Below are 24,711 nucleotides of genomic sequence, written 5' to 3'. Positions count from 1 at the left end.
TACAGTTCTCTAACATTTTCTTTTTACTCCTTCATGGAATCTTTCCAATGCAACTTCACAAAAGCAACGTAAATAAAGTCTCTTTTTTCTTCTTCTTCTAAAAAGAAGATCATATTCCCCAGATTCCATAGTGCAATTGGTTATCTGGTAGGGAAAAAAAAATCTTCAGCTCCATGGAGGAAAATGCTGGAAACAGTTCCACGGTCTCAATAAAAATAGGAAAGTCTACCCAGAGAGGGCTAGAAAGTTCCAGGGATGTGGGACACACAGTCCCAGCAGTCTGCCTCTAGTTGAAGAGGATGGATTCGGGGTCCTGGTTGGCCATCTGTGCAATGTGCTTTAGGACGTCCTTTTTGGTAATGATCCCCAGCAGCTTCCTGGAAAATGAAAAACGTTTTTAATGCACCAACACGATCAGAAGGAACCCTGCAGGGCCACTTGAGCCCCCTGCAGGTGCTGAAGAGCCTTTCTAGATTTAAAGTGACACCCCACAGAAAGTACTGCCCCCTCTGAGGGTGGTAAGACACTGGCACAGCTCCCGGCGCTGCTGTCACTGCCCCGTCCCTCACGTGTCCCAGGCCAGGCGGGGCAGGGCTCGGAGCTGGGCTGTCACACGTGCCTTTGCCAGGCCAGAACTGCATCCCAGGTGGATGACAGTGCTGTCCCCACTGCCCTGGGGGCAGGGGAGGCTCTGACCCCAGGCCTTACCCGTTGTGGGTGACCAGGCACTGGCGCAGCCCCAGCTTGCGGAAGATGTCCACCACGATCTCCATGGGCGTCTCGTCCGTCACCGTGAAGGGACTGAGGTCCAGGATGCTCCTGAGTTTCAGCACAGACGGGGAGCTCGGAGGCAGGGGGGGACAGTAGTCAGTGAAACAAATAATTGAGGTGCTCACAATCCCATCCTGCTTCTTCCGGGCGTTTTCTGGGAAGAGAAATGTTTGTTCAATATCAGCACTCCTTTCCTCTTCCTGTTCCTCAGCTCACGTTTAATGGCCTTAGAAGTCCTTTCCTTCCCTTTGCCAAGCTGTTCCCACCCAAGGAGGTGGGATGGGTTTTCAGCCTTTCTTCTGAAGGAACCATGGAATCATTAAGGTTGGACAAGACCTTTAAGACTATGAAGTCCAACCATCAACCACCACCATGGTCACCACTAACCCGTGTTCTCAAGTGCCACATCCACACATTTTTTGAACACTTCCAGGGATTGTGACTCCAGGGCAGCCCGTGCCAGGGCTGGACAGCCCTTTCCATGAAAAAAATTGCCCCAATATCCAACCTAAACCTCACCTGGGCACAGCTTCAGGTCTTGTCCTGTCACTTGTTTCCTGGGAGAACCTACAAGATCTCCAAAGTTCCACTTCAGGGGCAGGATCAGCACAACAGCTTTGCCCAAAGCCAAGGCAAAGCACCTCACTGTGCTCCAGCCAGGTAAATTCAAGTTCTGGAGAACTTTTAACTTCACAGTTTTTAGAGGAGGTAAATAAAAGGCTTTGTACTTTTATGAGTCACTGATTTGGGTCCCATGTGGAGCAGTTAAAAGCCTATTTTTAAGCACTCAACAACTGGCAGAGGCTCCATGGGCGTGATCAGGGTCAGGAATGGAAAACAAGTGAAGTACTGGCCATCCCTCAGCTCTTCACAGCAGTGCACACACAGGTACTGTGGGCACCTGCCACAGGGCAATCTGATATCAGCATTCCAAGGCTCCCTGGGAAGGAGCAGGTCTGGCAGCCCAAACACCAGGCTGGATATTCAGAATACTTTAGAGTATTTGGGATATTTGATCCTGAAAACAGAAATTCCATCCTGTCACTGTGCACAGCTTGGGGACGGGACCACTCTTAATGAATCCCTGGAGATTCCAAGGAACCCAAGTGCAGAAACTCATGGTGGTACCACAGAAGGCAGGCAATGCACGTAATATCCAATGCACTTGTTCCTGCATTTTATTCCATATGGTCCCCATACTGGCCACCAGGACAGGGCAAGAGGACACAGCCTCAAGCTGTGCCAGGAGAAGTTCAGGTTGGACACCAGCAGGAATTTCCTCACAGGAAAGCTTGTTAACATTGCAAGGGGCTGCCCAGGGAGGTTTGGAGTCCCCATCCCTGGAGGCATCCAAGGAAGGCCTGGAGGTGGCACTCAGTGCCCTGGGATGGGGAAAAGGCAGGGATCAGACACAGGCTGGACTCGATCCTGAAGGGCTTTTCTGACCTAAATGATCCTGTGATTTTGTGACAAACCACCCTGTCCCTCACCCCCACGGCCAGCAGAGCCCACCCACACTGCTCAGGGACACACCAGCTGGCCCAGCCACCAGCCCCAGGAGCGTGTGACCTCCTCAGGCCAGTGACAGGTGGCATTAAGGACAGCCCCTTCACCCGGGCAGCGCTGGCCCTCACCAATGGAGATGATGAGGTCCCTCCTGAGGACGAAGCCCACCAGGCGCTGGGACGCGCGGGACACCACCACGGGGTAGCCGCTGTAGGTGGTGCTGCTGACGATGGCCTCCACGTCCTCCACGGTCATGGTGTCCTGCGTGATGACCGTCAGCGGCGGGTCGTTCTTGCGCGGCCGCATCACGTCCATGGCGCGCGTCTTGTGCGAGAACTCCTCCTTGGCCTCCAGGAAGGGGTACCCGTTCAGGCGGATGTGGGCGTCGTAAATCCCCTCGCGGCCCACGGCGTCGGCCACCCACTTGCTGGTCATGGCAGCTGCCATCAGGGGCACGATGTACTCCAGCCCCCCGGTGAGCTCAAACATGATGACCACCAGCGACACGGTCATGCGGGTCACGCCCCCTGCCAACACAGCACGGTCACTGGGGTCACACCTGTCCCCACCTCCAGAGACACCAGCACGCTTGGGCTGCCCCATTCCAACAGCACCGAGACCTCTGGCCCTGCCGCAGCACCAGGCCCTGGCACGGAGCCCAAGGTCTCTGCGTGGTTTTGTCTCGGCACGTTTTAATGATGCTTTTGAGATTCAAGTCCCAAAGCTACTCCCGAATATTTTGCAAGGGTTTTGTTTCAATACTCATTCCTCAAAGGGGCTCAGACCCTTCAGTGCTGCCCAGCAGCAAACAGAAGCATTAATGAAGTCAAAGCGTATTTATCTTCCATCAATTACATGCAAACAATCCCAGAAGGCTCTGGGTTTGAAGGAACCTTCAGGTCTACCTCATTCCAACCCCTGTCATGGGCAAGGACACCTTCCACTAGATTGGGTTGCTCAAAGAAGGCTTATCCCCTCAAAAATGGCCAAAGATGGGGTTTGGTGGCATGTTTTCAGAGAGTTTCTCTTGATAAAGTCGTCCCTTAGGAGTTAAATATATTCCATGGATGAAGGGACTGGGAATTGTGAAAGTGAAGTTCAGTCACATGAACCCAGTCTCTCCAACTCAGTCAAGAGGAAGAAGTGTTACCAAAAAACAGAGCACTTGAAAGCAGAATTGCATCACAAGATTCAAGGCCAGAACAGGAAGTAAAATGAATTAAAACCCCACAGGAAAATGCAAGTCCCTGGGCAGCCTCAACTGTTCTGGCTCCCGCTCAGGAGCTCCCCACTGCACCTGCCCAGCACCAGGCTGGAGATGGCAAAAGACCACCACCAGGATGAGGAACACATGACACATTCCACTACAGCATTTCCTGGGGTTCCTGAGGTGACCACCAGCTCTGACGGCCAGCCACAACCACAGAATCACTGCGGGGTGGAACGAGATCATCCTTAAGGTCCCTCCAGCCCAAAGCACTCCGTGGTTCAACGATTAAGGCTGGGAAAAGACCTCTAAGACGAGGCAATCCAACCACTGACCCAGCACAGCACCTCTCCAGCCAAGGCCCAGCTTACCCAGACAGGCGGCGGCGCCCACCATGGCGTAGAGGCCCGGGGTGATGCAGTCGGCGCCCTGGCTGCACCAGCCGCTGAAGATGGCCCAGTCGTGGTGGTAAAAGGCCAGCTGCTCCATGGCCACCCCCAGCAGCCGGCCCGCGATGGCCCCCACGGCCATGCTGGGGATGAAGAGCCCCGAGGGCACCTGTGGGAACACGGGGCAGTGAGCAGCAGAGCCCAGGGACTGCACAGGGGACTGCTGGAACCTCAAACCACGCCCAGGCAGAGCTGGAGCTCAGCTGGAAGGGATATTTCCAAAGTCATCCAGTCCAAGTCCCCTGCAATGAGCAGGGACGTGAAAACTGTCCATCAGCTCCATCCACTGCAGGAAAGCTCACACCTGGGAACTGCACCTGCAGCTCCACAGGCTACACCAAACAACTTCCCAACACTCTGTGCAAGGAATAGCTCCAATTACGCACTTACAAATTAAGACACTGGCTGCTTTGTAATTAGCTCTTTCATCTAAATCACATTTATCAAAAAGCTTGAGGCAGGACAATTTAGGAGCGTTCTGTGTCTGGAAAATGGGATGTGGAGCCTTGAAGCACCAGTTTTGTGACTGCACTGGTGCCCACACTGAGGCTGGAAGGTTTCCACTACCCTCAGGTCCAAGCAGCAGGACACACAACTGCAGTCTGTCCCCTTCTGACTGAGCTTGGGGGAAACACTGGTCAGGGAGGAAATAAAACTCTAAGGGCCCTGAAAAGTGCAGGGAAGACCATGAGCTCCTTTACAGGCAGCCCTCACCTTCATGCCAAAGGTGAAGATGGTGATGAAGACCTTCATGATGAGGGCCAGTGCCAGCTGCCACATGGCCGTGTAGACGCCGGGGCCGGCGGCGCGGTCAGGGAGGTCATCCCCCTTGGTGCTGTTGAAATCGTTCACGTACTCGCAGAGCTTGGACGAGTCCAAAATGCCACAGTCGTTGAAGAGCTCCGAGATGAGCTCGCTGGTGCTCATCCTGGTGTACTCGTTGGGGAAGGCCAGGATGGCCGTGATGGCCGTCACCACCAACACCTCCAGCACCGGGTACCTGCCCAGCCGCGTCGTCTTGCGCCGCCTGCACCAGGCGATGTTGCTGCGGATGAAGAAAGCTCCCCAGAGCCCGCCAAATATTCCCAGCAGGATGAAGGGCACCAGCTCCAGCAGGTGCCACGGCATGTGGAACTCCACGTAGAAGAGCACGAGGCGGCTGTTGCCGAAGGGGTTGATGGAGCGCAGGGTGAAGGCGGCCACCAGCGCGGCGAAGAAGGAGCGCCACAGGGTCTTCAGAGGGAAGTAGTAACTCACCTGGAGGGGAGAACAAAACCACATTTGGGCACTTGAACTCCCAGCAGCACCCCACTGCAGGGAGTAAAGGCAGGAGAGACATCCATGAGCACTGGCTCGTTCCCTGCTCTCCAGCCAAGCACCCCAGGCTTGCTCTGGAGCTCCACTTCAGTGAGAGCTCCATGGGGTGGGATGGGCCCTGGCCTGCAGCACATGCATGTGCCCTCTGTGATCCCTGGAGCGACTCACTTGAGTAATAAAACCTGTTACTCATCAGCCATGACCTGAATTCACAGAATTTTGTGGCTCTGCAAGGTCCAAAGTACCAAACAGCAGTGCCTGCCACCAACTACTGCTCAGCTGAGCAAATCCATCCCTGCCTTCCTCTGAAATCCATCCTGGTACTCCCCTAAACTAAACAGCAATGATCCTTTCACATCCAGATCAACAGATTAAGGATTAGGTGGTTCTTGGGAAGAAAAGAGGATTGATAAAGCAGAGAAGTTTGTTCCCAGGTACCTGGGACACAGCTGTCAGGAGAGTGGACAAGGGAAAAGGGCCTCAGGCTGTGCCAGGGGAGGGTCAGGTCGGACATCAGGAGGAATTTCCCCACGGGCTGTGTCTCTAACCCACAGGGTAAGGTCTGCACTAAAGCAGCATTCCAAGGTTACCTCCTCCAGGCTGAAGAGCACTCCTCCAATGGGAGCTCCAAAAGCCACAGACACACCGGCGGCGGCAGCTGCTGACAGCACCTGAGGGACAGACAGAGGCACTCAGACTTCTCAGCCCTCCCAAACACCCTCCTTTTCTGCTCTGTCTTCACTTAAATTCATACAGTGTTTATCTACAGCACAGTCAGCTAGGTCTGACCTGCTGTAAGACAGCAGGGAAAAGGTGGAGGGAGCCAACTCCCTAAGAGGGAGCTCCAAAATAAAAATCAATGTTAGCATAACGGAACCAGTTACCCCAAAACAGAACCAGTTACCCCAAAACAGAACCAGTCACCCCAAAACACAACCAGTCACCCCAAAACACAACCAGCCACCCCAAAACACAACCAGCCACCCCAAAACACAACCAGCCACCCTCAGGCCCAGAGCCCCAGGCCCACCTGCCCTCCTCAGGTGTCCCCACGTACCTCCCTGCGCTTGGCCTCGTTCTTGCGGTACTTGGTGAAGAGGTGGCACAGGATGTTCCCACAGCAGCAGGCCACGTGGACCAGGGGCCCCTCCTTGCCCAGGCTCAGCCCCGAGGACACAGCCAGCACCAGGGTGATGGTTTTGATGACCAGCGTCCACTTGCCCAGGTAGCCTCTAATGATGAAACCACTTAAGATAGTTTTGATCTGGAAGTCAAGCACACAAAGCTCTACAGGCTTTCATTCAAGCCCTGGTCAGAGCTCCTGATTTACTGGGTGTTCTCAGTCCTGCCCTTCCCTACAGCTTTCAAGAGTCCCCCTGAGCTATCAAAAGTGACAGTCCATAAAAATCTCTCTCCACAAAAAGGCAGGAGCAGCCATCTGAGGCCTTCTCTCAGGGCCACCATCTCTGCTGGAGGAACACCTAAGCAGTGCCTCTTGCAGAAATGCCAAAACATCTGATTTTTCAAGGGACTGCACGGAGATTTTAGTATTAGACATGTTTCAAATACCTTGGAAAAACACCTATGTACGAAGACATTATCTAAAGTGGAATATACTATTCCATAAGATGCATGTGTAAATTTTGGATGGGATCTCTACCTGAAAAACAACCCACTCTCATTGTCACTCACCTCTGGGATCCCTGAGCCACAGGCATAGGGGGCAAAGCCCTTCACCAGGAGCACAGCAAGGAGGGAGAACATCAAGGCCCAGATAACATACATTAAGTAGTTGAGGATATATGCAAAGGCCCCCTGAAACAGAGAGGAAATTGCCAAAATCAGATGGTTTCAACTGAAACCACGTCAGAGCTGGGCACTGAAGTGAGCACGGGGAATCATCAGGTCACGCCACAGAGTTATCAGCTAAAAATGGAGAGACCTGTCCTAAGGCTGAGGTTCCAAGGCCAGGTTCCATTTGCTGGGTTACCAATCATGGCACTCCCCCAGAACACCCATGGGCAAAATACCTCCCAAGAGCACACCCTGGACACAGCAGTGGCACACTGCACCTGTAAATGTGGCAGTGGTTTGCCTCCCCACATCTCCTCCAGGACAACACCCACAGAACCTTTGACACAAAGGGGTTTATTGACACCCCCTCAGGACCCCAACGATGAACCATTGAACCACCCAGAGCTTGGACTCCTGGCATCACATCACCCCAGGCATGACACAGGCTGGGCAAACAGGGAATTCAGCAGCAAAAGCAGCTCCAGGCACACATCACCTCTCCATGGCCAAGGATCAGCTGGGACCAGCTCTTCCACTCGGGACACTTGTCCCTGTCGGTGAAGGTGGTGTTGGATTTCCAGCAGCAGTGCTCGTGGTTGAACCAGAACCCTGCCAAACACACTCCTTCCTTCAGATCCGTCATCCAGTGGGCAGAGATGTCGATCAGACCTGCCAGGGAACCTGGTTTAAAGGGGAAAAAAAGCAAAATAATTTAATTGAGCAGACTCAAACACCTCAAGGTCGCAGTCTGCCCCACCAGTTTTTGACTCACCTCCCAACACACAGAGCAGTGTGGTATATCTGCCTACAACTCACTTTTATTCTGTGGAGAGCTAAATGAGAGGATTTGCCCAATTTTGAATAATTTCAATATATTGGAAAGAGGAGGAAACAGAGCATGGCTGATGATGTTTCAAAGGCTGACTGTGATCAACGCCCCCCCCGCATCACCAGCAATTAATTCTTCTCAATAACTGTTTGTTAAATACAGCACAGCAGCAGTGGGAGGGCAGAGAGGGATGTCCCACATTCCTGGGGGACTCAGACAAAATGTGTCACCAGGATCCAGGAGCTGCACCAACAACAGCAACACTGCGACAAGAATAACTCTTATTTTGGAGAAAACATTTCCAGCCCTAATTTAAAAGAAGAAAAATAAAGGAGGGGAAAGTTACAACTGTGCCAAGTAAAACAAGGCAAGCAGAGCCAGCACAGAAGGAAAGTCAGGCTTTAAGAGGAAGCTTCAAGTCCCTTTTGTCAATAACTCCTCCAATCTCAAAACCCCCACACCAAGGCAGAGGCCAGAGACATCTGATCCACAGGAGCAAGTGGCAGCACCAGCTCCAGAGGCTGCAATGAACATTCAGCAAGTCCCCCAGTTAATGACCAACTGGCCAGCAGCCCTCCTGGGTAAACATTAACACAAGATTTCTCTCCATCCCTCGTGACAGATGCTTGCTGCTTCCAATCGGGAAGATTTCTATCCAAGGGATTTATTCCTGCTGCCCTGGGACCAAAGTTTGGTTCTAAGTAATACAAAAGGTCTCAGCCAGCTGAATTGTGAAAGACACCTGATTTCCAAGCAACACCTCTCCCTTTTTATATCTAAGTGTAGAAGGAAAAACCTCCCAAAATAAGAAACTCTTGCTGGCATTAACCCCTTCAGTACCCATGAGGAGCATTTGGCACAGAATTTCTCAGCATTTTGATCAGCTCTGCTTTAATGAACATTTTTTATTTATTTCAGAGTTCTATGCCAGCAGCAGACCCAGAGCAGTGTCCAGAACACCTCTCAGCCCCAGTACTGCATTTTGGTTTTGCACAAACACAGCCTCAAAGCCCTTAAAAATAATTCCCTGTGTATTTCCAAGGCAGCAGCAGAGCCCTTGGTGTCAGCACAAGCCCTCACTCCAAAATCCTGCCGCTCCAAGGATCTGCCAGGCCCTGGGGAGGAGAGGAATTAGTTCTACCTGGGTGTTTGCTCTCACCTGCCAACAAACCAATGAGCAGCATCAACAGCCAGCCAGAGAAGGCATCACTCACACTGTGCAGCAGTGCCCACGTGGACTCCTTGCTTCTGTTGGTGATCTGGGAAACAGTTTGCAGAAAGAAACAAAAATCCATGAGGACTCTGATCCACCGAGGTGTAAATGCTGTAAAAGTGCTTGGTGACACTGTGACTCTGCTTTGATTGGGGGAGAGAAAAAGCATCTGACAGCGGCTGCTCCAACAGCTGGTGCAGCTCTGGGTGTGGGGAGGAGAATGGATCAAGGGCCATGGAATCCCAGAATGGGATAGGTCAGAAGGGACCTTAAAGATCACCCAGGAGCACCCCCTGACACGGGCAGGGACAGCTCACACTGTCCAAGGTTGCTCCAAGCCCTGTCCAGCCAGGCCTGGAACACCTGGAAACACAGGGAAACTTGTGTCAGAGCCCCAAGGACATGGACATGAAGGGGTCACAGATTTAATGCCAGCAAACAGGAATGGTCCAGCTGGGAAGCTGGTGGCACTGGGAAGTGGGATTCAGCCCTGTCCCAGATGCCCAGGAGGGCTGAGGCCTGTCAGTCTCACTGCTCCTGACAGGCAGACAAAGGGTGACAGAAGAGCCATTGTGTGCCCAGCTGCCTCTCCTAAGGGAAATGTTCCAGTTCACCACTGCTATTCCCTGTGACAAAGCAAGGCAGGAGCAGGCTGGGAGCGTGGGTATTTCAGCTAAAGGCCCCCTTGCATTCTGAGCAGATCCCTTTAATTGCAGAGTGGTGAAGTCCTGGGAAGGAATTCTGGAAGAACTGAACTCAGTCTTCTCAAACAAAAAAAAATTCCAACAGAAAGAGCACCATTCACCAGTGCAAGTGTGAGAGCAGAAAACCAGGCTGGTTCTGTGCTCCAAACCCCCATTTGGAACAAATCAAAGCCTTCAGACGAGACACAGCAACTAAAAAAACTGCAATATGTTGGATTTAGTACTCCTTTTCCTCAAACTGAACCCTCAGCTCCCATCCTGAGGGCAATCCCTCCATTCCAGGGGGCTCCAGGAAGTGCCTCCCTACCCCAGCAAGAGTCACACGTTAATTATCCTGCCCTCAGAGCCAGCGAGGAAGAGGAGGAATTTTTACCTCCCTGTGCCTGTCTCGATCCCTGGACTTCTCTCGCACCCAGTCTATGGTGTTAAAATCCTCGTAGGTGCCCACGCCAGGAAGAGGCTCCTCCAGGAAATCCATCATGGTGCTCGTGCCATTCATCCCTCCTCCATTATATGAGGAAAAGCCTGGTGGGGAAGGAAGGGGGAAAATTGAGCATTTCTTAGTTTTTCCTTTTCATTAAAAAAAAAAAAAAAAAAAAAAGGAGGAAAACCACAGATTCCAGTGGAAATAAAGAGCTACTGAGGTGTTCCCTGAGCTGAATTCCACAGGCATATGCTCCCAGGTGATCTGTGCCAGGTACACCCTCCCCAGCTTCAGCAGATCACCTGGAGGTGGGGTTGTTCCTGGAAACAAAGTTAATTTACTTTGGTCCTGTTAAGAGCGAAGTAAATCACCATCAGCATCTAGAATGGGTCTTTTCCCTAAATCCAGGATTTGCCATGAGGATATTTTGCCATTCAAGGCAAGCAGATGAGAGAGGGAAAGGAGAAAAGGAGTATTTAGGACTTCCAACAGAGCTGAAAGGTATCCCAGGTGGATCTGGCACGGATGAGGCAGGAAGGCATGGATGGGAGCAGGGAAACAGGGAAAGCAAAGCATCCAATGGGGCCTGGAAAGCAGAGAGTGATACAAATGGGGGCTTGGGAAAACACCAAACTGGGACCTGCAGCCTCCCTCAGCTGAGAACTCAGCCAAACCACTGGGCCTCCTGTTTAATCTGCTCCAGCCCACGGCAGAGGATGCTTAGCTTGGCTGTACATTCCCAAAATTCTGGTTCTGGAAGACACTGAGTCCCTGCAGTCATTCAGAGGGAAAAACAGAAGAGCAAAACTCAAAATCCAGTGAAAACAGGAAGGTGGGGGAAAGAGGAGGGTTAAAACTCCCAGACAGAAGGATAATGGTTGATACTTGAGCATATTTAGCTTGCAGATATCACGGGGGCAAAGGTGTCTCCAGATGGGAAAAATAAGGAATTCAAAGAGCTGCCCTCAGCCCCTTCATCTGAAGCAAGACGGGAAAAGAGCTGTGAAATCTTCCCAAGCTCATCTCCCAGATAGCCACAGCTGCAGGAAAACAAGATTAGTCATGCACAGAACTGACAACCACCACAAAATAACCCACTTAAAACAGCTCCTCGCTTCACTTGGGACAAAAAAAAAAGTGGAGCTCTGCAGAGCTCTTCCAAATGCTGAGTGCTGTGAGCCCCACCTGCACTGGAGGAAAATGGAGCACATTTTCTGTGAGGAATCCCTGGTTTTAACAGCATTTTTGGGACCAGAAGCTTGGAAATGCAAAACTAATATCAAGGCCTCCAGAGATTTCCCCACTGAAATATCCCCAGAGGAAATCCTAGATGCTGCTCTCTAAATCTGAGGGACCAGAAGCTCCTTGAAAAAACCATCCTGACACCACGAGCAAGAGGAGAACATGGAACACTGAAGTGCTGGAACTCCTCCTGCCTTGGCTGGTGCTGCTCCAAGGACATGAGAGCTGCCTGGCAGAGGAATCCAGGGAACAAAGAGGCCTCATCCTGGTCACCTGGACACGTCCCACGTGCAGCCCAGAGCAGGAGCTGGGTTTGTTCTCACCCCAATATCCCTGTCTCTGTGCTGCAGACAACAGCCTCTCCCTGGCCATTTGTTTCTTTGGTTTTTTGGGTTTTTTTGCATATCTGCCAAAATCTTTCCTAAAGATAAAAGATACAGCTGTCCTAAAGAAAAGTATTTATGAAGGAGAGTTAACCAAGCTAACAGAACACCCTGAGAAGCATTTTCTGCAAGAAGATGAGATCAGGCACATTCCATGCTCACTCTCCTGGAATAACTGTCCCCACCATCGACTTTGAGCTGTCCTGGGAACACTCTCCCAGCTCAAAGCCTGCCCTGGAGCACCAGGAACCAGAGCCTGAGGCACAAAGCCAGCACAGAGCTGCAATGCCACAGGGGCTGCAGGTGCTGTACCCCCAGCAAGACCCTGATGGCAGCTGCAGGACCCCTCAGGCACAGCCCCAGTGAGCCCACTGATCCCACTGGGCTGGGCTGATCCCACTCCACACCAGGCTGGAGCCAGATCCTGCTCTCCAGGACTCCCCCTCAGCCCAGCCTGCCCTCCTCCAGCACCAGGATCTCTATTCCCAAAGGAGAATCCCGAGGTCTCCAGACACACACCATTGTTCATTTGACACATGATAATGAGAAAACATCTTTGTATTTTTTTCAGGGGTAATCCAGAACTATGAAATGGCTGACAGCTATAAATATTTATAAAGATCATATTTCCTGCCTCAGCTTGCTGCAAACCAAGGATCCGAGGATTCCCAGATAGGAATAAAGGAGGAAAACCAGCTCTGTGATGCCCTGCCAAAACACATCCAAGATGATTGCACAGATGTCCCTCTTTGTAACATCCAGATCCCCAAATCAGAGACAGTGAGTGAAAAGTGACCCTATTAGAGCTCATTTCAAACAGATTTCTCGGTGTTTTGCTCACTGCCCAGAAGGGATTAATTAATGACCCTGCTGGGCTTAGGAAAACCAGGCTGCCCCGGGTGAGGTTCCAGGCTGTGCCATGTGCCACCCCACAAAGCCACAGCGTTTGCTGACTGTCCTGCCAGCAGCAAGGGGACAGCCCAGCTCCGGGAGGGCTGTGACACTGCTTCACTGCTCCAGCAAACCCCGAAACGCTGCCCAGGGCAGTGAACAAACAACCATCACCCAGCAGAAATCCCACAGCCCACCCAGCCTGATCCAGCCCCCTGATCCCGGCTCCGGAGCCACCACCCCACGGCGTGCACAGGCACATGGACACACGGAAACATTCCCCTTAGCTCACATCTCCTGCTCCTCCCTGGAAGGTCTCCTCACCCTGGCTCAGCCACTCCCCATCCCGCAGCTCCGGGGCTCTGTCCGTGCCGTGGCTGGGTGCAGGGGGACATTCCCGGGGCTCCCAGAGGCACTCTGGGCATCCTCCTCCTCCTCCTCCTCCTCCTGCTCCGGGGCCGGTCCCACAGCGGCGCTGTGCCCTCCCCACTCCTGTCGTGGCGTCACCAGCACCGTCACCAGGGCCAGCCCTGCTGGGGGGACACGGCCACCAGGGCCAGCCCCTGCACCTGCTGGGGGGACATTGTCACCAGGGCCAGCCCTGCTGGGGGGACACTGCCACCAGGGCCAGCCCCTGCGCCTGCTGGGGGGACATTGTCACCAGGGCCAGCCCTGCTGGGGGGACACGGCCACCACGGCCAGCCCCTGCGCCTGTCGAGGGGACATTGTCACCAGGGCCAGCCCTGCTGGGGGAACACGGCCACCAGGGCCAGCCCCTGCACCTGCTGGGGGGACATTGTCACCAGGGCCAGCCCCTGCACCTGCTGGGGGACACCATCACCAGGGCCAGCCCTACTGGGGGGACACGGCCACCACGGCCAGCCCCTGCGCCTGTCGAGGGGACATTGTCACCACGGCCAGCCCCTGCACCTGCTGGGGGGACACTGTCACCAGGGCCAGCCCTGCCGGGGGGACACGGCCACCAGGGCCAGCCCCTGCACCTGCTGGGGGGACATTGTCACCAGGGCCAGCCCCTGCACCTGCTGGGGGGACACTGTCACCAGGGCCAGCCCTGCCGGGGGGACACTGCCACCAGGGCCAGCCCCTGCACCTGCTGGGGGGACATTGTCACCAGGGCCAGCCCTGCTGGGGGGACACGGCCACCAGGGCCAGCCCCACCGTGGCGGGGGGGGACACTGCCACCAGGGCCAGCCCCTGCACCTGCTGGGGGACACTGCCACCAAGGCCAGCCCCACCGTGGGGGGGGGAACACTGTCACCAGGGCCAGCCCTGCCGTGGGGACAGCTCTGGACTCTCTCCCAGAGCCCCAGGTCCCCTGTGCTGGCCCCAGGGCTGGGGCAGCTCTGCAGGTGGGGTCTCACCTGAGCAGGGCAGAACCCCTCCCCTGGTGCCCACGCAGAGATCAGCCCGGGGCACGGGGGGTTTCCAGCACCATGCCCAGGGCAAGCTGAGCCTCTCATCCACCAACAGCCCCAAGCCCCTCTCCTCACAGCTGCTCCCTATCCACTCTGCCCCCAGGCTGGATTTGCTCCTGCAATTCCTGCAACAGCCCAAAGATCCACCAAAGCCCACCCTCAGCCATGGGGGGACATTGGGACACCAGCACTGTGCTCAGCACCTCCCCCGTGGGACACTCCCTGTTCTGCAGCCCCTTCCCAAAACTCTGCCCCCAGTCCCGATGCAGCACAGGAAAACACGTTTACCAACAGCCTCCTGACATCAGTGTGTCAGTCACTGATGCACTGACAGACAAGCCCCTTTCTTTTCCCACCCAGCTGATACCTTCCTTGCTGAAGAACTCCCAGGAATGCTCTTTGCTCACTGCCGTTCCTGCAGGCAAGCACTGGATTTTCCTTCTGTCCTCTGGGCACGGTCAGACTTCAAAGGCTCTCCCAGCAGAGCCCCAGGAGCAGTCGTTATCTCACCTTTATTCAGCGCACACAGCTCAAAGGGACTGGTGATTAAGCTCCTCGGGCTCCAATTTGCTGGTGATAACTTGTCATTCAAGCATTGTCTGGGAGCTGAAACTCTGCACACTCCCCACGTTGACTTTGGTCTCACTGATAAAAGCTCCCAGGTTCTGTCTGAGGTCAAGGAGGAAGGCAGCTGAAGAAAACAGGGGAGATGAGCAGGCTCAAGGCTCCCACTTCAATTTTAATTTAATTTTTGATTAAAGATGGAGAATAACTCGCTGCTAAAATCTTGTTTGTGCTCATAAGCACCAGGAATCATTCAGGTTAAACTGGGCACTCAGACCTCTGATCATGGAGTCACCGAGGGGTTTGGGTTGGAAGGGACTTAAAGCTCATCCCATTCCACCCCTGCCATGGGCAGGGACGCCTTCCACAATTCCAGACTGGTCCAACCTGGCCCTGGGCACTGCCAGGGATTCAGGGGCACCACAGCTTCCCTGGGCACCCTGTGCCAGCCCTGCCCACCCTCACAGGGAACAATTCCTTCTTAAATCTAACCTCAGTCTTCCCTCTCTCAGTTAAACCCATCCTTGTCACTACCTGCCTCAATTCTTGCCTTTAGAGCTCAAAGAGAAAAAAAACCTTTTCAAATGCCACAGAAAAAAGGGAAACCTTCCACCACTGAAACAATTCTGAGTCTTCCTCTGAAGGGGAGAGAACCTCGGCCATCACCTCCCAGCTGGGCTCCCACAGCTTCAGGTTTCACACCTGGCACCCCAACATCTGCCACAAAACATCTGCAGTCAGCAGGGGGAATTCACAGGGAGAACTGAAACTGGAATTTGGGCAAGGAGCTCTTCCCCCTTGAAAATTTCCTCTTTTACATCAGTGTCACCTCCCCGTAGGACCTGAGCATCTGTCAACACAGAGAGCCTCGTCCAGAGGAAGCACTCCTCAGAGTTCAGCAGATGCATGTGGATTCATCCCTTCTCCACGAATTTCCCTGCCAGCCTCGAGGAGGAGGAGCACACCCTCTGGCCAGACGAGGGGTGGCAGGGAGAGCACCAAATCCTCTGTGCTGCCACAAGGAGAGATTCTCTCCACGACGGGAAAACCTCCAAAATTACAGACCAGCAAGTAGGGAAGGGAGGGGACATTGTGCTCATATCACAGGCCTCAGGAATGGCTCAGTGCTGCAATTCCATGGCACTCACATCCCTCTCTCCTGCTACTGCCAGCTCTTCTCCACTACCTCAGAAACCCCAGGAGGGGCTCTCCTGGAGCCAGAGGACATGCTCCAGGTCACAGCCCAGGAGCCACACAGACAGGGATGCATTCCAGCACGGAATCCTGCAAACTCTTCACCCTGGTGCCAGGAAACACCAGACCCATCCTGGGCAGAGGCCAGCAGGACCCACACAGCAAATATTCCCACAAAACCCTCTCCAGAGCCACCAGGGAAAGCAGAAAGGCGAGAGCTCAGGGGTGTTACCTCCCATCTCCCTGTCCAGGGGCGGGTCATCGTCTGCCATGGAGAAATCCACAGATGCCCCAGCTACTTCCAGCATGTCCTCATCGCTGGTGGCGCTCTGGAAGCTCCCCCGACGGTAGCCCTTCGGATCCATGGCCAGAGCTTCCAAACCTGTGAGCAAAGGGAAGCTTTTTAAGGCAGGAAAGCTCACTTCCTAAGCCAGCTGGACTGATGTCTGACCCTGCAGACCCAGAGGCTGCTCTGCCCAAGGGAAGGCTGGATGCAGTGATGGCACCTGAAGTTCAGGCTGGAATTCCAGTGTTAGCCGGGGCAAGAGCCGTTCCAATGTATTTATTAAATAACCACATGTGCTCTCAACAGGTTTGCAAAGATTTCTTTTTGGATCCCACCAATCTCAAGGAGCTGCCCATGCCAAACCACGACATGAGACCCACTGTCTCTCCTCCTCTTTTCCAGGATGGCGAAGGAACTACAAAAGCACAAGCTCTGAAAACGTAATAATGAACCAAACTGGGGGGGGAAAGTCAGATATGAGCCTCAGAAACAACTCTTGCCACATGCAAGTGGGAATCTTTGCATCTCCATGAGAAGACAGAACCACAGAATCACTTCAGCTGGAAAAGACCTCAGAGACCACCAAGTCCAAACTGTGCCAAATCCTCACCTTGTCTCCATCCCAGAGCACTGAGTGCCACCTCCAGGGATGGGGACTCCAAACCTCCCTGGGCAGCCCTTTCCAAGGTTAGCAAGCTTTCCTGGGAAGAAACTCCTCCTGGTGTCCAGTCTGAACCTCCCCTGGCACAGCCTGAGGTGGCCCTGGTCCCACTGGCCACACTGTTCCTGATCCAGGCCAGACTGCCCACCTGGGCCCACTGCTGGCCAGGTGAACTTTGCTCCTGCAAACACTGATTTTCTTCCAGAGAATCAAGAGAGAAACCATCTACACAGCTCAGACCTATGCCGGGAAGAGAAAACAGCAGCACTTCTCAACAGGCTGAATTACACACTCTGCAGAAAACACTTCCCATTCCAGGGAAAAACCACCACAGCACAGCAAATGCCTTGGCACTGCACAGGGTGCTCTCTGCTGAGCCTGGCACTGTGGAACACCATGTTCCTTAACTTTCAGGCCGCGTTTTCTCACTAAACTGCTGCAGAAGATCCTGGAAAAGAGGGAGCTGAGGAGAGCTGGGTGCTTGGGAAGGCACAGGAGCAGCTGCACACCCTGAGAGCACCCAGACAGTGAGGCCCAGAGAGCCGAGGGCAGGAGAAACCCCGGAATTCAAAGCTGGTATTTCCCAGCTAACAATGAAAAGAGTTCAATGGCACTGAAGTGCTATGATGCTCTTCCAGTGAAGTGCTTCCAGGGAGCACAGTGGGTCCAGCTCCCAGGAGGCAGGGATGGGATCACAGCCCAGGAGGCAGGGATGGGATCACAGCCCAGGAGGCAGGGATGGTCCATTCAGCCCAGCAGAGGATTAAAGGAACTGTGCTCCTGTGTCTCAGGGCTCGTTTCCAGCACAACATGGTTTTACAGGGATTTTCCAATAAGACCCGTGTGTAAATATGTGGGAAATGGGGTAAAAATATCTCTGTATTTGTAGAATCCAGAATGCTTGGGGTGAGAGGGATCCTAAAGTCCATCCCATTCTACCCCCTGCCATGGGCAGGGACACCTCCCACTGTCCCAGGCTGCTCCAAGCCCTGTCCAACCTGGCCTTGGACACTTCCAGGGATCCAGGGGCAGCCACAGCTTCTCTGGGCACCCTGTGCCAGGCCTTCCCCACCCTCACAGGGAAGATTTTTCCCCAATATTCCATCTAAACCTCTGCTTTTCACAGAAAGCAGCAGTTTCTGCAGCACTGGCAGCCACAGCTCCTGCTGGAGGAGCAAAAACCAGAGCAAGGACACCTCCTGCTCCACTCAATCCCACCCTGAGCTGTTCTCATTGACAGCTTTAAAACCCAAAACACGGCAGCAAACACAGCACCTTCCAGCCACAGCAGGGGCCAGAGAACACTCGGCAGCTCAAGAAGGACACACAGGAATATAACTCCATGCTTATCTCCTCCTGTCAGCTCGACACAGAGGTTTATAACACTTTTCCTTACCAGAACACTCCCTCTACAGGTGAGCAACGTGTTCTCAGGCACAAGGAAGAAAATAAAATAAAAAACAGACTGTTTTCATGCTCATCTGGTCGTCCATCTACCCCAATTCCCCATCGGGCAACAGCCGCCTCTTTGCACAGGCCCTGGCACTGCCAGAACCTCCGGAGCTCCTGTACCTACCCCAGGGCTGCCAGCGTCCCCACCGCCCGTGTGACACCATCCTCCTCCTGCACACCCTTCTCCTCCGTCCCGGGGCCCCCACGGCAGCCAGAGAAAGGGAAGCAGCAAAGCAGAACTGGGCAGGGTCCCCATGACGCCGCCTGGAAGTGACTCAGTGACAGTGCTGGCAGCAGGAAGCTGCTGTCCTGCTGGGATGCTCAGCCCTGGCTGCCATTCCCAGCCCAAACCCCAAGTATTCCAGGGTTTTCTCCTCGTTCCAGTGTCACCCAGCAGATGGGCTCCCTCAGCCTCACTGTGACAGCTGTCCCGGTGACACTGTGGCAGCAGGGGATGGCACCGAGAGCTCCGGCACTGTCACGCTCCGAGTGGCTCTTGCAGCACACAGGCTCCAGGATTTCCCAGTCAGAGCATGGAAAAACTTCCCACAGCATTTCCTCCTCCCTGTCGGAGGAGAGGCTCGACCCCAGCTCCAGCAGCACCCCGTGGACACCACAGCAGGAGAACCCCAGCAGGAGCAGGCAGCCAGCTCTGGAGCCATTCCCACTGTGGGAAGGAGCTTCCAGCCAGTGCCTGTTTCCTCTGGGAAACCAAAATACTGGATCACAAGACTGGGGGCTCTTTAAAGATCAGCAAATCTAAACTGAGCTTTGACAATTCAGGGCTCTCCCTCCTCCCCAGTCCCACGTGGTTCTCAGGCACATCCCTTCCCACAAGTACCAGACCCACTGGCACACAAACCAGGAAAGAACTGCAGAATAAGCCAACTGCAACTGGAAAGAAAAAAATAAAAAAAAAGAAAAGAAAGAAGAAATAAATGTAGCATTTGGCTGTTGGTTCAACACTCCTGGTGCCTGCCTGGGAGCTGGCAGAGGCAGGCTTTCACAGTCCTGGAATGACCTGGGTTGGAAGGGACCTTAAAGCCCACCCCTGCCATGGGACACCTTCCACTATTCCAGGTTGCTCCAAGGTCCATCCAACCTGACCTTGGACACCTCCAGGGACAGGGAGCCCACAACCTCTCTGGGCAACATTGTCACTCTACAGGCTCCTGCCAACCCTAAAAAAACCCCACATTTCCCACCCTGGGCAGAGGAGGGGACTCCATGAGGGTGAAACTCCATCTGTGTGTGAACTGAGACAGCTGGTTTGCATTTTGTTGTATTCCAACCCTCAATCCATGGAACCCTCTGGAGGAGGAGCTGAACTGAGAAGCCTCACGCACAGTTGTGCTGCCAAATGAACACCCCCGGGAGGGGCCAGCCCTGTGTCCCCACGCTGTGACAAAAGAGCCGATGATTGGCCACAGGCAGTTCCAAGACAATGTTGTTTTCCCAAGCCATTCTCTCCTCCAATTCCCTGTGCTGTCTGAAGTGACCACAGTCAGCCCCAGCTTCGGGGAGAGAGGAAAACTGCACCGAATTTCCAAGGACCTGGAGTGACAGGACAAGGGGGAATGGCTTCACCTCATCAGAGGACAGGGTTGGATGGGATATTTGGAAGGAATTCCTCCCTGTGACAGTGGGGAGGCCCCAGCACAGGCTGCCCAGAGAAGCTGTGACTGCCCCTGGATCCTTGGAATATTCCAGGCCTGGCTGGACAGGGCTTGGAGCAGCCTGGGATAGTGGAAGGTGTCCCTGCCCATGGCAGGAGATGGTCTTCAAGGTCTCTTCCAGCCCAAACCATGCCAGGATTCTGTGACAGCTCCATGCCCACGGAGGATGCTGGAGGATGCTCCCTGAGGGTCCCAGCAGTGCAGGATCCTGGAGAAGCTGTCCCTCCTGGCCAGGGGCACAGAGCTGTGCTGGCCCTGGCACAGGGCTGACCTCTGCAGCACAAACACATCCTGGGAATGTTTGGGCCGTGCAGCCACCCGGCCTGAACAATGGGAGGTCTGAGAGAAGCCGGGAATTCCACCAACACAGGCTGAGCACAAAGGCTGCCATTGTTCTCGGGCTCCTTTGGGGCTCTCTGGCTGTTCTCTGGCACACACTCACACGGGCCCTGGGAGCCAAGAGTGCAGGCTCTGCCCTGACATCCCTCCAGCGAGGTGACAGCGCCTGTCACACGTCCCCAGGGCTGGCACAGGGCAGCATGTGAATCCTGGGACAGTTTGGGTTCACGGGGTGCTGTGGGGTTTGCTGCCATCCCAGACACACAGAGCCCTCGTCCCTCCATCCACACCAGGACCACCTCTTCTGGAATAATCCACCATTCCACAGAGCTTCTGCCCCTCAGTCCAGGACACTGGAATATTCCAACGGAGGCAAACAGCAACACACTTATCCCAAAAGCACCCTAACAACTGCCCCAGGCCAAGGTGAGTGCAAAGACGTGCCCAAAGGCACTGCCAGCCCTGCTCAGAACCAGCACCAGTCCTCCAAAAGCCAAAATAAAGGTCATTTAACACAAATCCAGCTGAGCTGGGAGCACTGGCACATCACAACTCAGAATTAGGAATACTCTTGGCTACTCATTCACACTTAGCTGCCCCATCCAATGGTTTCACTGCAAAACCTTTTTTTTTCCCTTCTAAACTTTCCATCATTACCATTTTAGCTCTCACTTAAAAAGCCACAATCTCAGCCACCTCTTCCCAAGAGCTCCTTCATAAATACTTCCAGCTTCCTTTCCTTTTTGCTTAATGTTTTGACTAAAAACAGCTCAACATGAAAATGCCCAAGGCCAAATTTACAGGTAGTTTGTGACCAGCAAGAAGGTGGTTGCTACTAGACCAAACTGTATTTTCCAGACCAAATCCAGTTATTTACAGCAGTTTCTGTAGTGTTTTGTAAGCTCATTTCCACCTTTCAGGTTATAAATGTCTCTACTGGAGTCAAACACTATCCATTCACCACCACAGAGGATCCACACCTTTGGATCACATCCTTTATACTTATCCCATCCTTCCCACATCTGCTACGTTTAGTTATTTTCCTGGAATTCACAAGGAAAAAGGATCTGTTGTTACAGATCGAACAGAGAAAGCTGATGCCCAAAACTTACATCAAGTCCCAGAGGAGAACCTGTCACTCCAAGCTTTGTGATCAGCTGGATCCCTTCCAGCAGAACACCTGCCCCTTTTGGGGCTCTTTTTAGGAGACATCTCTCAGCACACCCCAAAATCCAAACAGCACCCCATGGAACCAGGTCCAGACTCATCCTGATGAGAATTAAGCTCTGCCTCTTGCTCAGTGAGGTAGAAAACCCCCACAGTGCTGAAACACGGACTGCAACAGGTTTAACAGGGGATTTTCAGGCACAAAGAGACACCAAACACCCAACTTGCACAAAACCCTAGGGGAGAACAGGCTGGGAAAGGCTCCCTGAGGCAGGGAAAGGGTCAGGCCAGGCTGAGGCTGCTGCTGAGCCTCTGAGGAGCCACAGGGATGAGCTGGAGCTGCTGCCAACTGCACTGGGAATTCCAGAGAGAGCTGAGCACACCAGGCACCTTCCCAAGCCTTCCCCACCACAAAATCCATCCCAGCTGCTCTGCTCAGCTCAAGACACAGAGGTGATTTTATATACCTTTATAAAACCACAGGATTTCGTTCCACTCACAGGCACCTCCTCGACCTGAACTATGGCTAAGAAAGGAACAGAACTTCCTGCAGAAGGAAGGAAGGAAGGAATGGAGGCAGCCCTTTGGAAGTGCTGGATCCCAGCCCAACAGCTCTGAAGCCCACAGCACTGAGGCTGGCACAAGAGCACAGCACTGGAGTCACTCCCCAGGCTCATTGGATTTCCAGGGATGGTTCCAACCTCCTCCCAAAGCAAGTCACACATTCCAGCCTCACCTTCCACTGAGCAACAGCACAAACTGGGACACTTTTGGGTCCAAATATTCTGGAGGAAAAGCCACGAAGAGGAAAAGGGACTATTAAGAAGAAAATCTGGGATATGGTGGAAATATCCCACCTCAAAATGCCACCAGCTGCTCTGTCACACCAAAGTGCTCAGCTAGGCTTGCTCCTTTCCCCAAAGCCCAGGGACAATTGTAGCATCCTTGTTCCAACTAAAACACACATTCACCCACAGAGGGCAAGGAATGGCGGCTTAACCTGCCAGAGGGCAAGGTTATGTGGGATCCTGGGCAGAAAACCTTCCCTGTGAGGGTGAGGAGGCCCTGGCACAGGGTGCCCAGGGAAGCTGTGGCTGCCCCTGGATCCCTGGAAGTGTCCAAAGCCAGGATGGATGGCGCTTGGAGCAACCAGGAGTCCCTGGCAGGGGGTGGAACTGGATGGGTTTGGATGGGACTGGCTTTCCAACCAAATCATTCCATGCCCTACAAAACCAGGGCTCACAGCACCACGAGTGGGTTGTTATCCCAGAGGGAACAATTAGAGGCCTGATGCACAGAACCACTCCTCCCTGTGCTGTCCCCTTTGCACTCACACCGGAATCCCAGCTGCTGGACAAACCTGCTGGGTGAGAACGTGACATGGCAAGGTCTGGCAGCACCAGCCCTCACCTGGGCAGCCTGGGGCCAGCAGACATCCTGGCCAGCTCCAGGACACCCAAGGGACGTGGGACACTGCAGGGATGAACTCTGTGTGTGCTCCAGGAGCTGGACTTGCCTTCCTTTACCAGCAGCCACCTCCAGCTGGAGACAACAGCTGGTGCCACCTCACACTGCAAGGAGGGAGTGAGGGAACGAGGGAGGACTGTGACAGAGGCAAAGAAATCAGGGGTTTAGATGAAGGGAGATGCAAGGCACAGGAGCACGAATCCAAATCTCAGAAGGTGTTTTGGTGAGGTCACACCCGTCCAGCCCATTTCCTGCCCCGTGCACAGGGTGGGGACCATTCCCGAGGGGCAGCTCAGCACAGCCAGAAGATGATTTGGCTGCTGCATCCCAAAGAATTAAAAACAATCCTCTGTTCTACACAAGCACCACCCATGCAGCACGTGAAAACAAAAACAATCCTGGTTTTGAGTCCTTGTGGGAATAAAGGGAGTCAGAAGAGCAGCAGTGGCTGCTAACCACAGCCTCTTAGGTGCTCCCAGCCCCGTCCCACAGAGCCCTGAGCCTGGAACAGAACCACCAACACCCTGAAAACTGCAGAGTGTGTGTTCCACAAACACCTGAATCACTCATTTCACTCTGGCCACAAAAACCTGAGGAACAAGCTCCAAGCTTAAGGAAGACTTTAAAGCCTGGACAGGCCAAAGCTCACAGCACTCAGAGGCTGGGGACACAGAGGATCACAGGATTCCCAAACTCCAGCTGCTGTTTGTCATCCTGTCTGTTCCTGGAGGTTCCTTCAGAGGGGAGTTTTCCCTGAGCACCCAAACAGACGCAGAGGGACACCAGCTCCTCGCTGTGCACTGCAGCAGGGACAGACGGGAGGGAATCCCATCCATCCTCTGCCCAAACACCGGCATTCCCCCAGAGAGGTCAGCGGCCATTCCAGAGGGTCATTTACCCAACAAGCCACATCGGTACCTTCTGCCACGGATCAGCTGCTCCTGCCGCCACTCTGGCACCTCCTGGGGCTGCTGGACGAGAAAGAGGGTGTCAGGCAAGGCAGCCCAGGCGGGACAGGATCCTCCCCACCCTGCCAGGGAACAATTCCTGCCCCAGATCCCATCCAGCCCTGTCCTCTGGCAGCTGGAAGTCTTTGACTCCACAACCCCCGGGTTCCGCCACTGCCCCGAGCCCCCACCGCCACCTTCAGCAAAGCTCCCGCTGCGGCGGCCCCGCTGCTGCCCACCAGGGCCCAGGGCACGGCCGCACACACCGGCGGGGGCAGAGGCCGCGCTGCCGCCCTCCGGGCCCGGCGCTGTCCCCGTACCTCTGTCCCCGCTGTCCCCGTACCTCTGTCCCCGCTGTCCCCGGCCCGGCCCGGCCCGGGCCCGGCGCTGTTCCCGTACCTCTGTCCCCGCTGTCCCCGCTGTCCCCGTACCTCTGTCCCCGCTGTCCCCGCTGTCCCCGCTGTCCCCGCTGTCCCCGGCCCGGCCCGTCCCGGGCCCGGCGCCCGCGGCCCCTCAGCGGCTCCTCCGGGGGCGGGCGGAAGGGGCGGGGCGATCGGGGTGTGACCCGCAGAGGCCACGCCCCCTCCGCGCCTTCCCCTCACGGGCGGACGGCGCCGGCGCCATCTTGGATGAGGGCACCGCCCTCTTAAAGCGGCAACGCCTCGTTCTGCGCGGCGGGGACAGACGGGGACAGCGGCACCGGCACCGCGGTGTGTCCTGCCCTGTGCTGTCCGCTCCCTGCCATCGCTCGCACACAACCTCGGACCCCTCTCAGTGTCCAGCCCCACCTCC

General features: G+C 54.4%; 1 protein-coding gene across 4 annotated transcripts; it reads right to left on the bottom strand.

The window, feature by feature from the left end:
• LOC136370445 (H(+)/Cl(-) exchange transporter 5) lies at positions 1-24,326 on the bottom strand. 4 transcript variants are annotated; one of them, XM_066333857.1, is made up of 13 exons: positions 24,263-24,326; positions 16,157-16,306; positions 10,164-10,315; positions 9,033-9,132; positions 7,541-7,725; positions 6,943-7,065; positions 6,308-6,514; positions 5,841-5,921; positions 4,648-5,190; positions 3,856-4,042; positions 2,406-2,804; positions 709-925; positions 1-377 (listed from the first exon to the last, which is right to left on the bottom strand). In XM_066333857.1, the coding sequence occupies exons 2-13, from the start codon at positions 16,287-16,289 to the stop codon at positions 287-289; spliced, it is 2,418 nt and encodes an 805-aa protein (XP_066189954.1). In that variant the 5' UTR covers positions 16,290-16,306; positions 24,263-24,326; the 3' UTR covers positions 1-286. The 4 variants fall into 4 exon arrangements, with proteins under 4 accessions (XP_066189954.1, XP_066189953.1, XP_066189955.1 ...); XM_066333856.1 differs by lacking the exon at positions 24,263-24,326 and adding an exon at positions 23,891-23,945; XM_066333858.1 differs by lacking the exon at positions 24,263-24,326 and adding an exon at positions 20,442-20,462.
• Positions 24,327-24,711: the final 385 nt, after the last annotated feature.

The sequence above is a fragment of the Sylvia atricapilla genome, chromosome 21 (assembly GCF_009819655.1).
Source record: "Sylvia atricapilla isolate bSylAtr1 chromosome 21, bSylAtr1.pri, whole genome shotgun sequence".
NCBI classification, from domain to species: domain Eukaryota; kingdom Metazoa; phylum Chordata; class Aves; order Passeriformes; family Sylviidae; genus Sylvia; species Sylvia atricapilla.
This window is presented reverse-complemented; position numbering and strand designations above follow the sequence as displayed.

Coding starts and splice junctions, on each gene's coding strand:
- LOC136370445 (XM_066333857.1), bottom strand. CDS start 16,289: ATGGATCCGAAGGGCTACCGTCGGGGGAGCTTCCAGAGCGCCACCAGC. Junction 7,066..7,540: donor TGATCCTTGGCCATGGAGAG/GTGATGTGTGCC, acceptor TCTCTGTTTCAG/GGGGCCTTTGCATATATCCT. Junction 5,191..5,840: donor TGCTCTTCAGCCTGGAGGAG/GTAACCTTGGAA, acceptor TCTCCCCTCCAG/GTGAGTTACTACTTCCCTCT.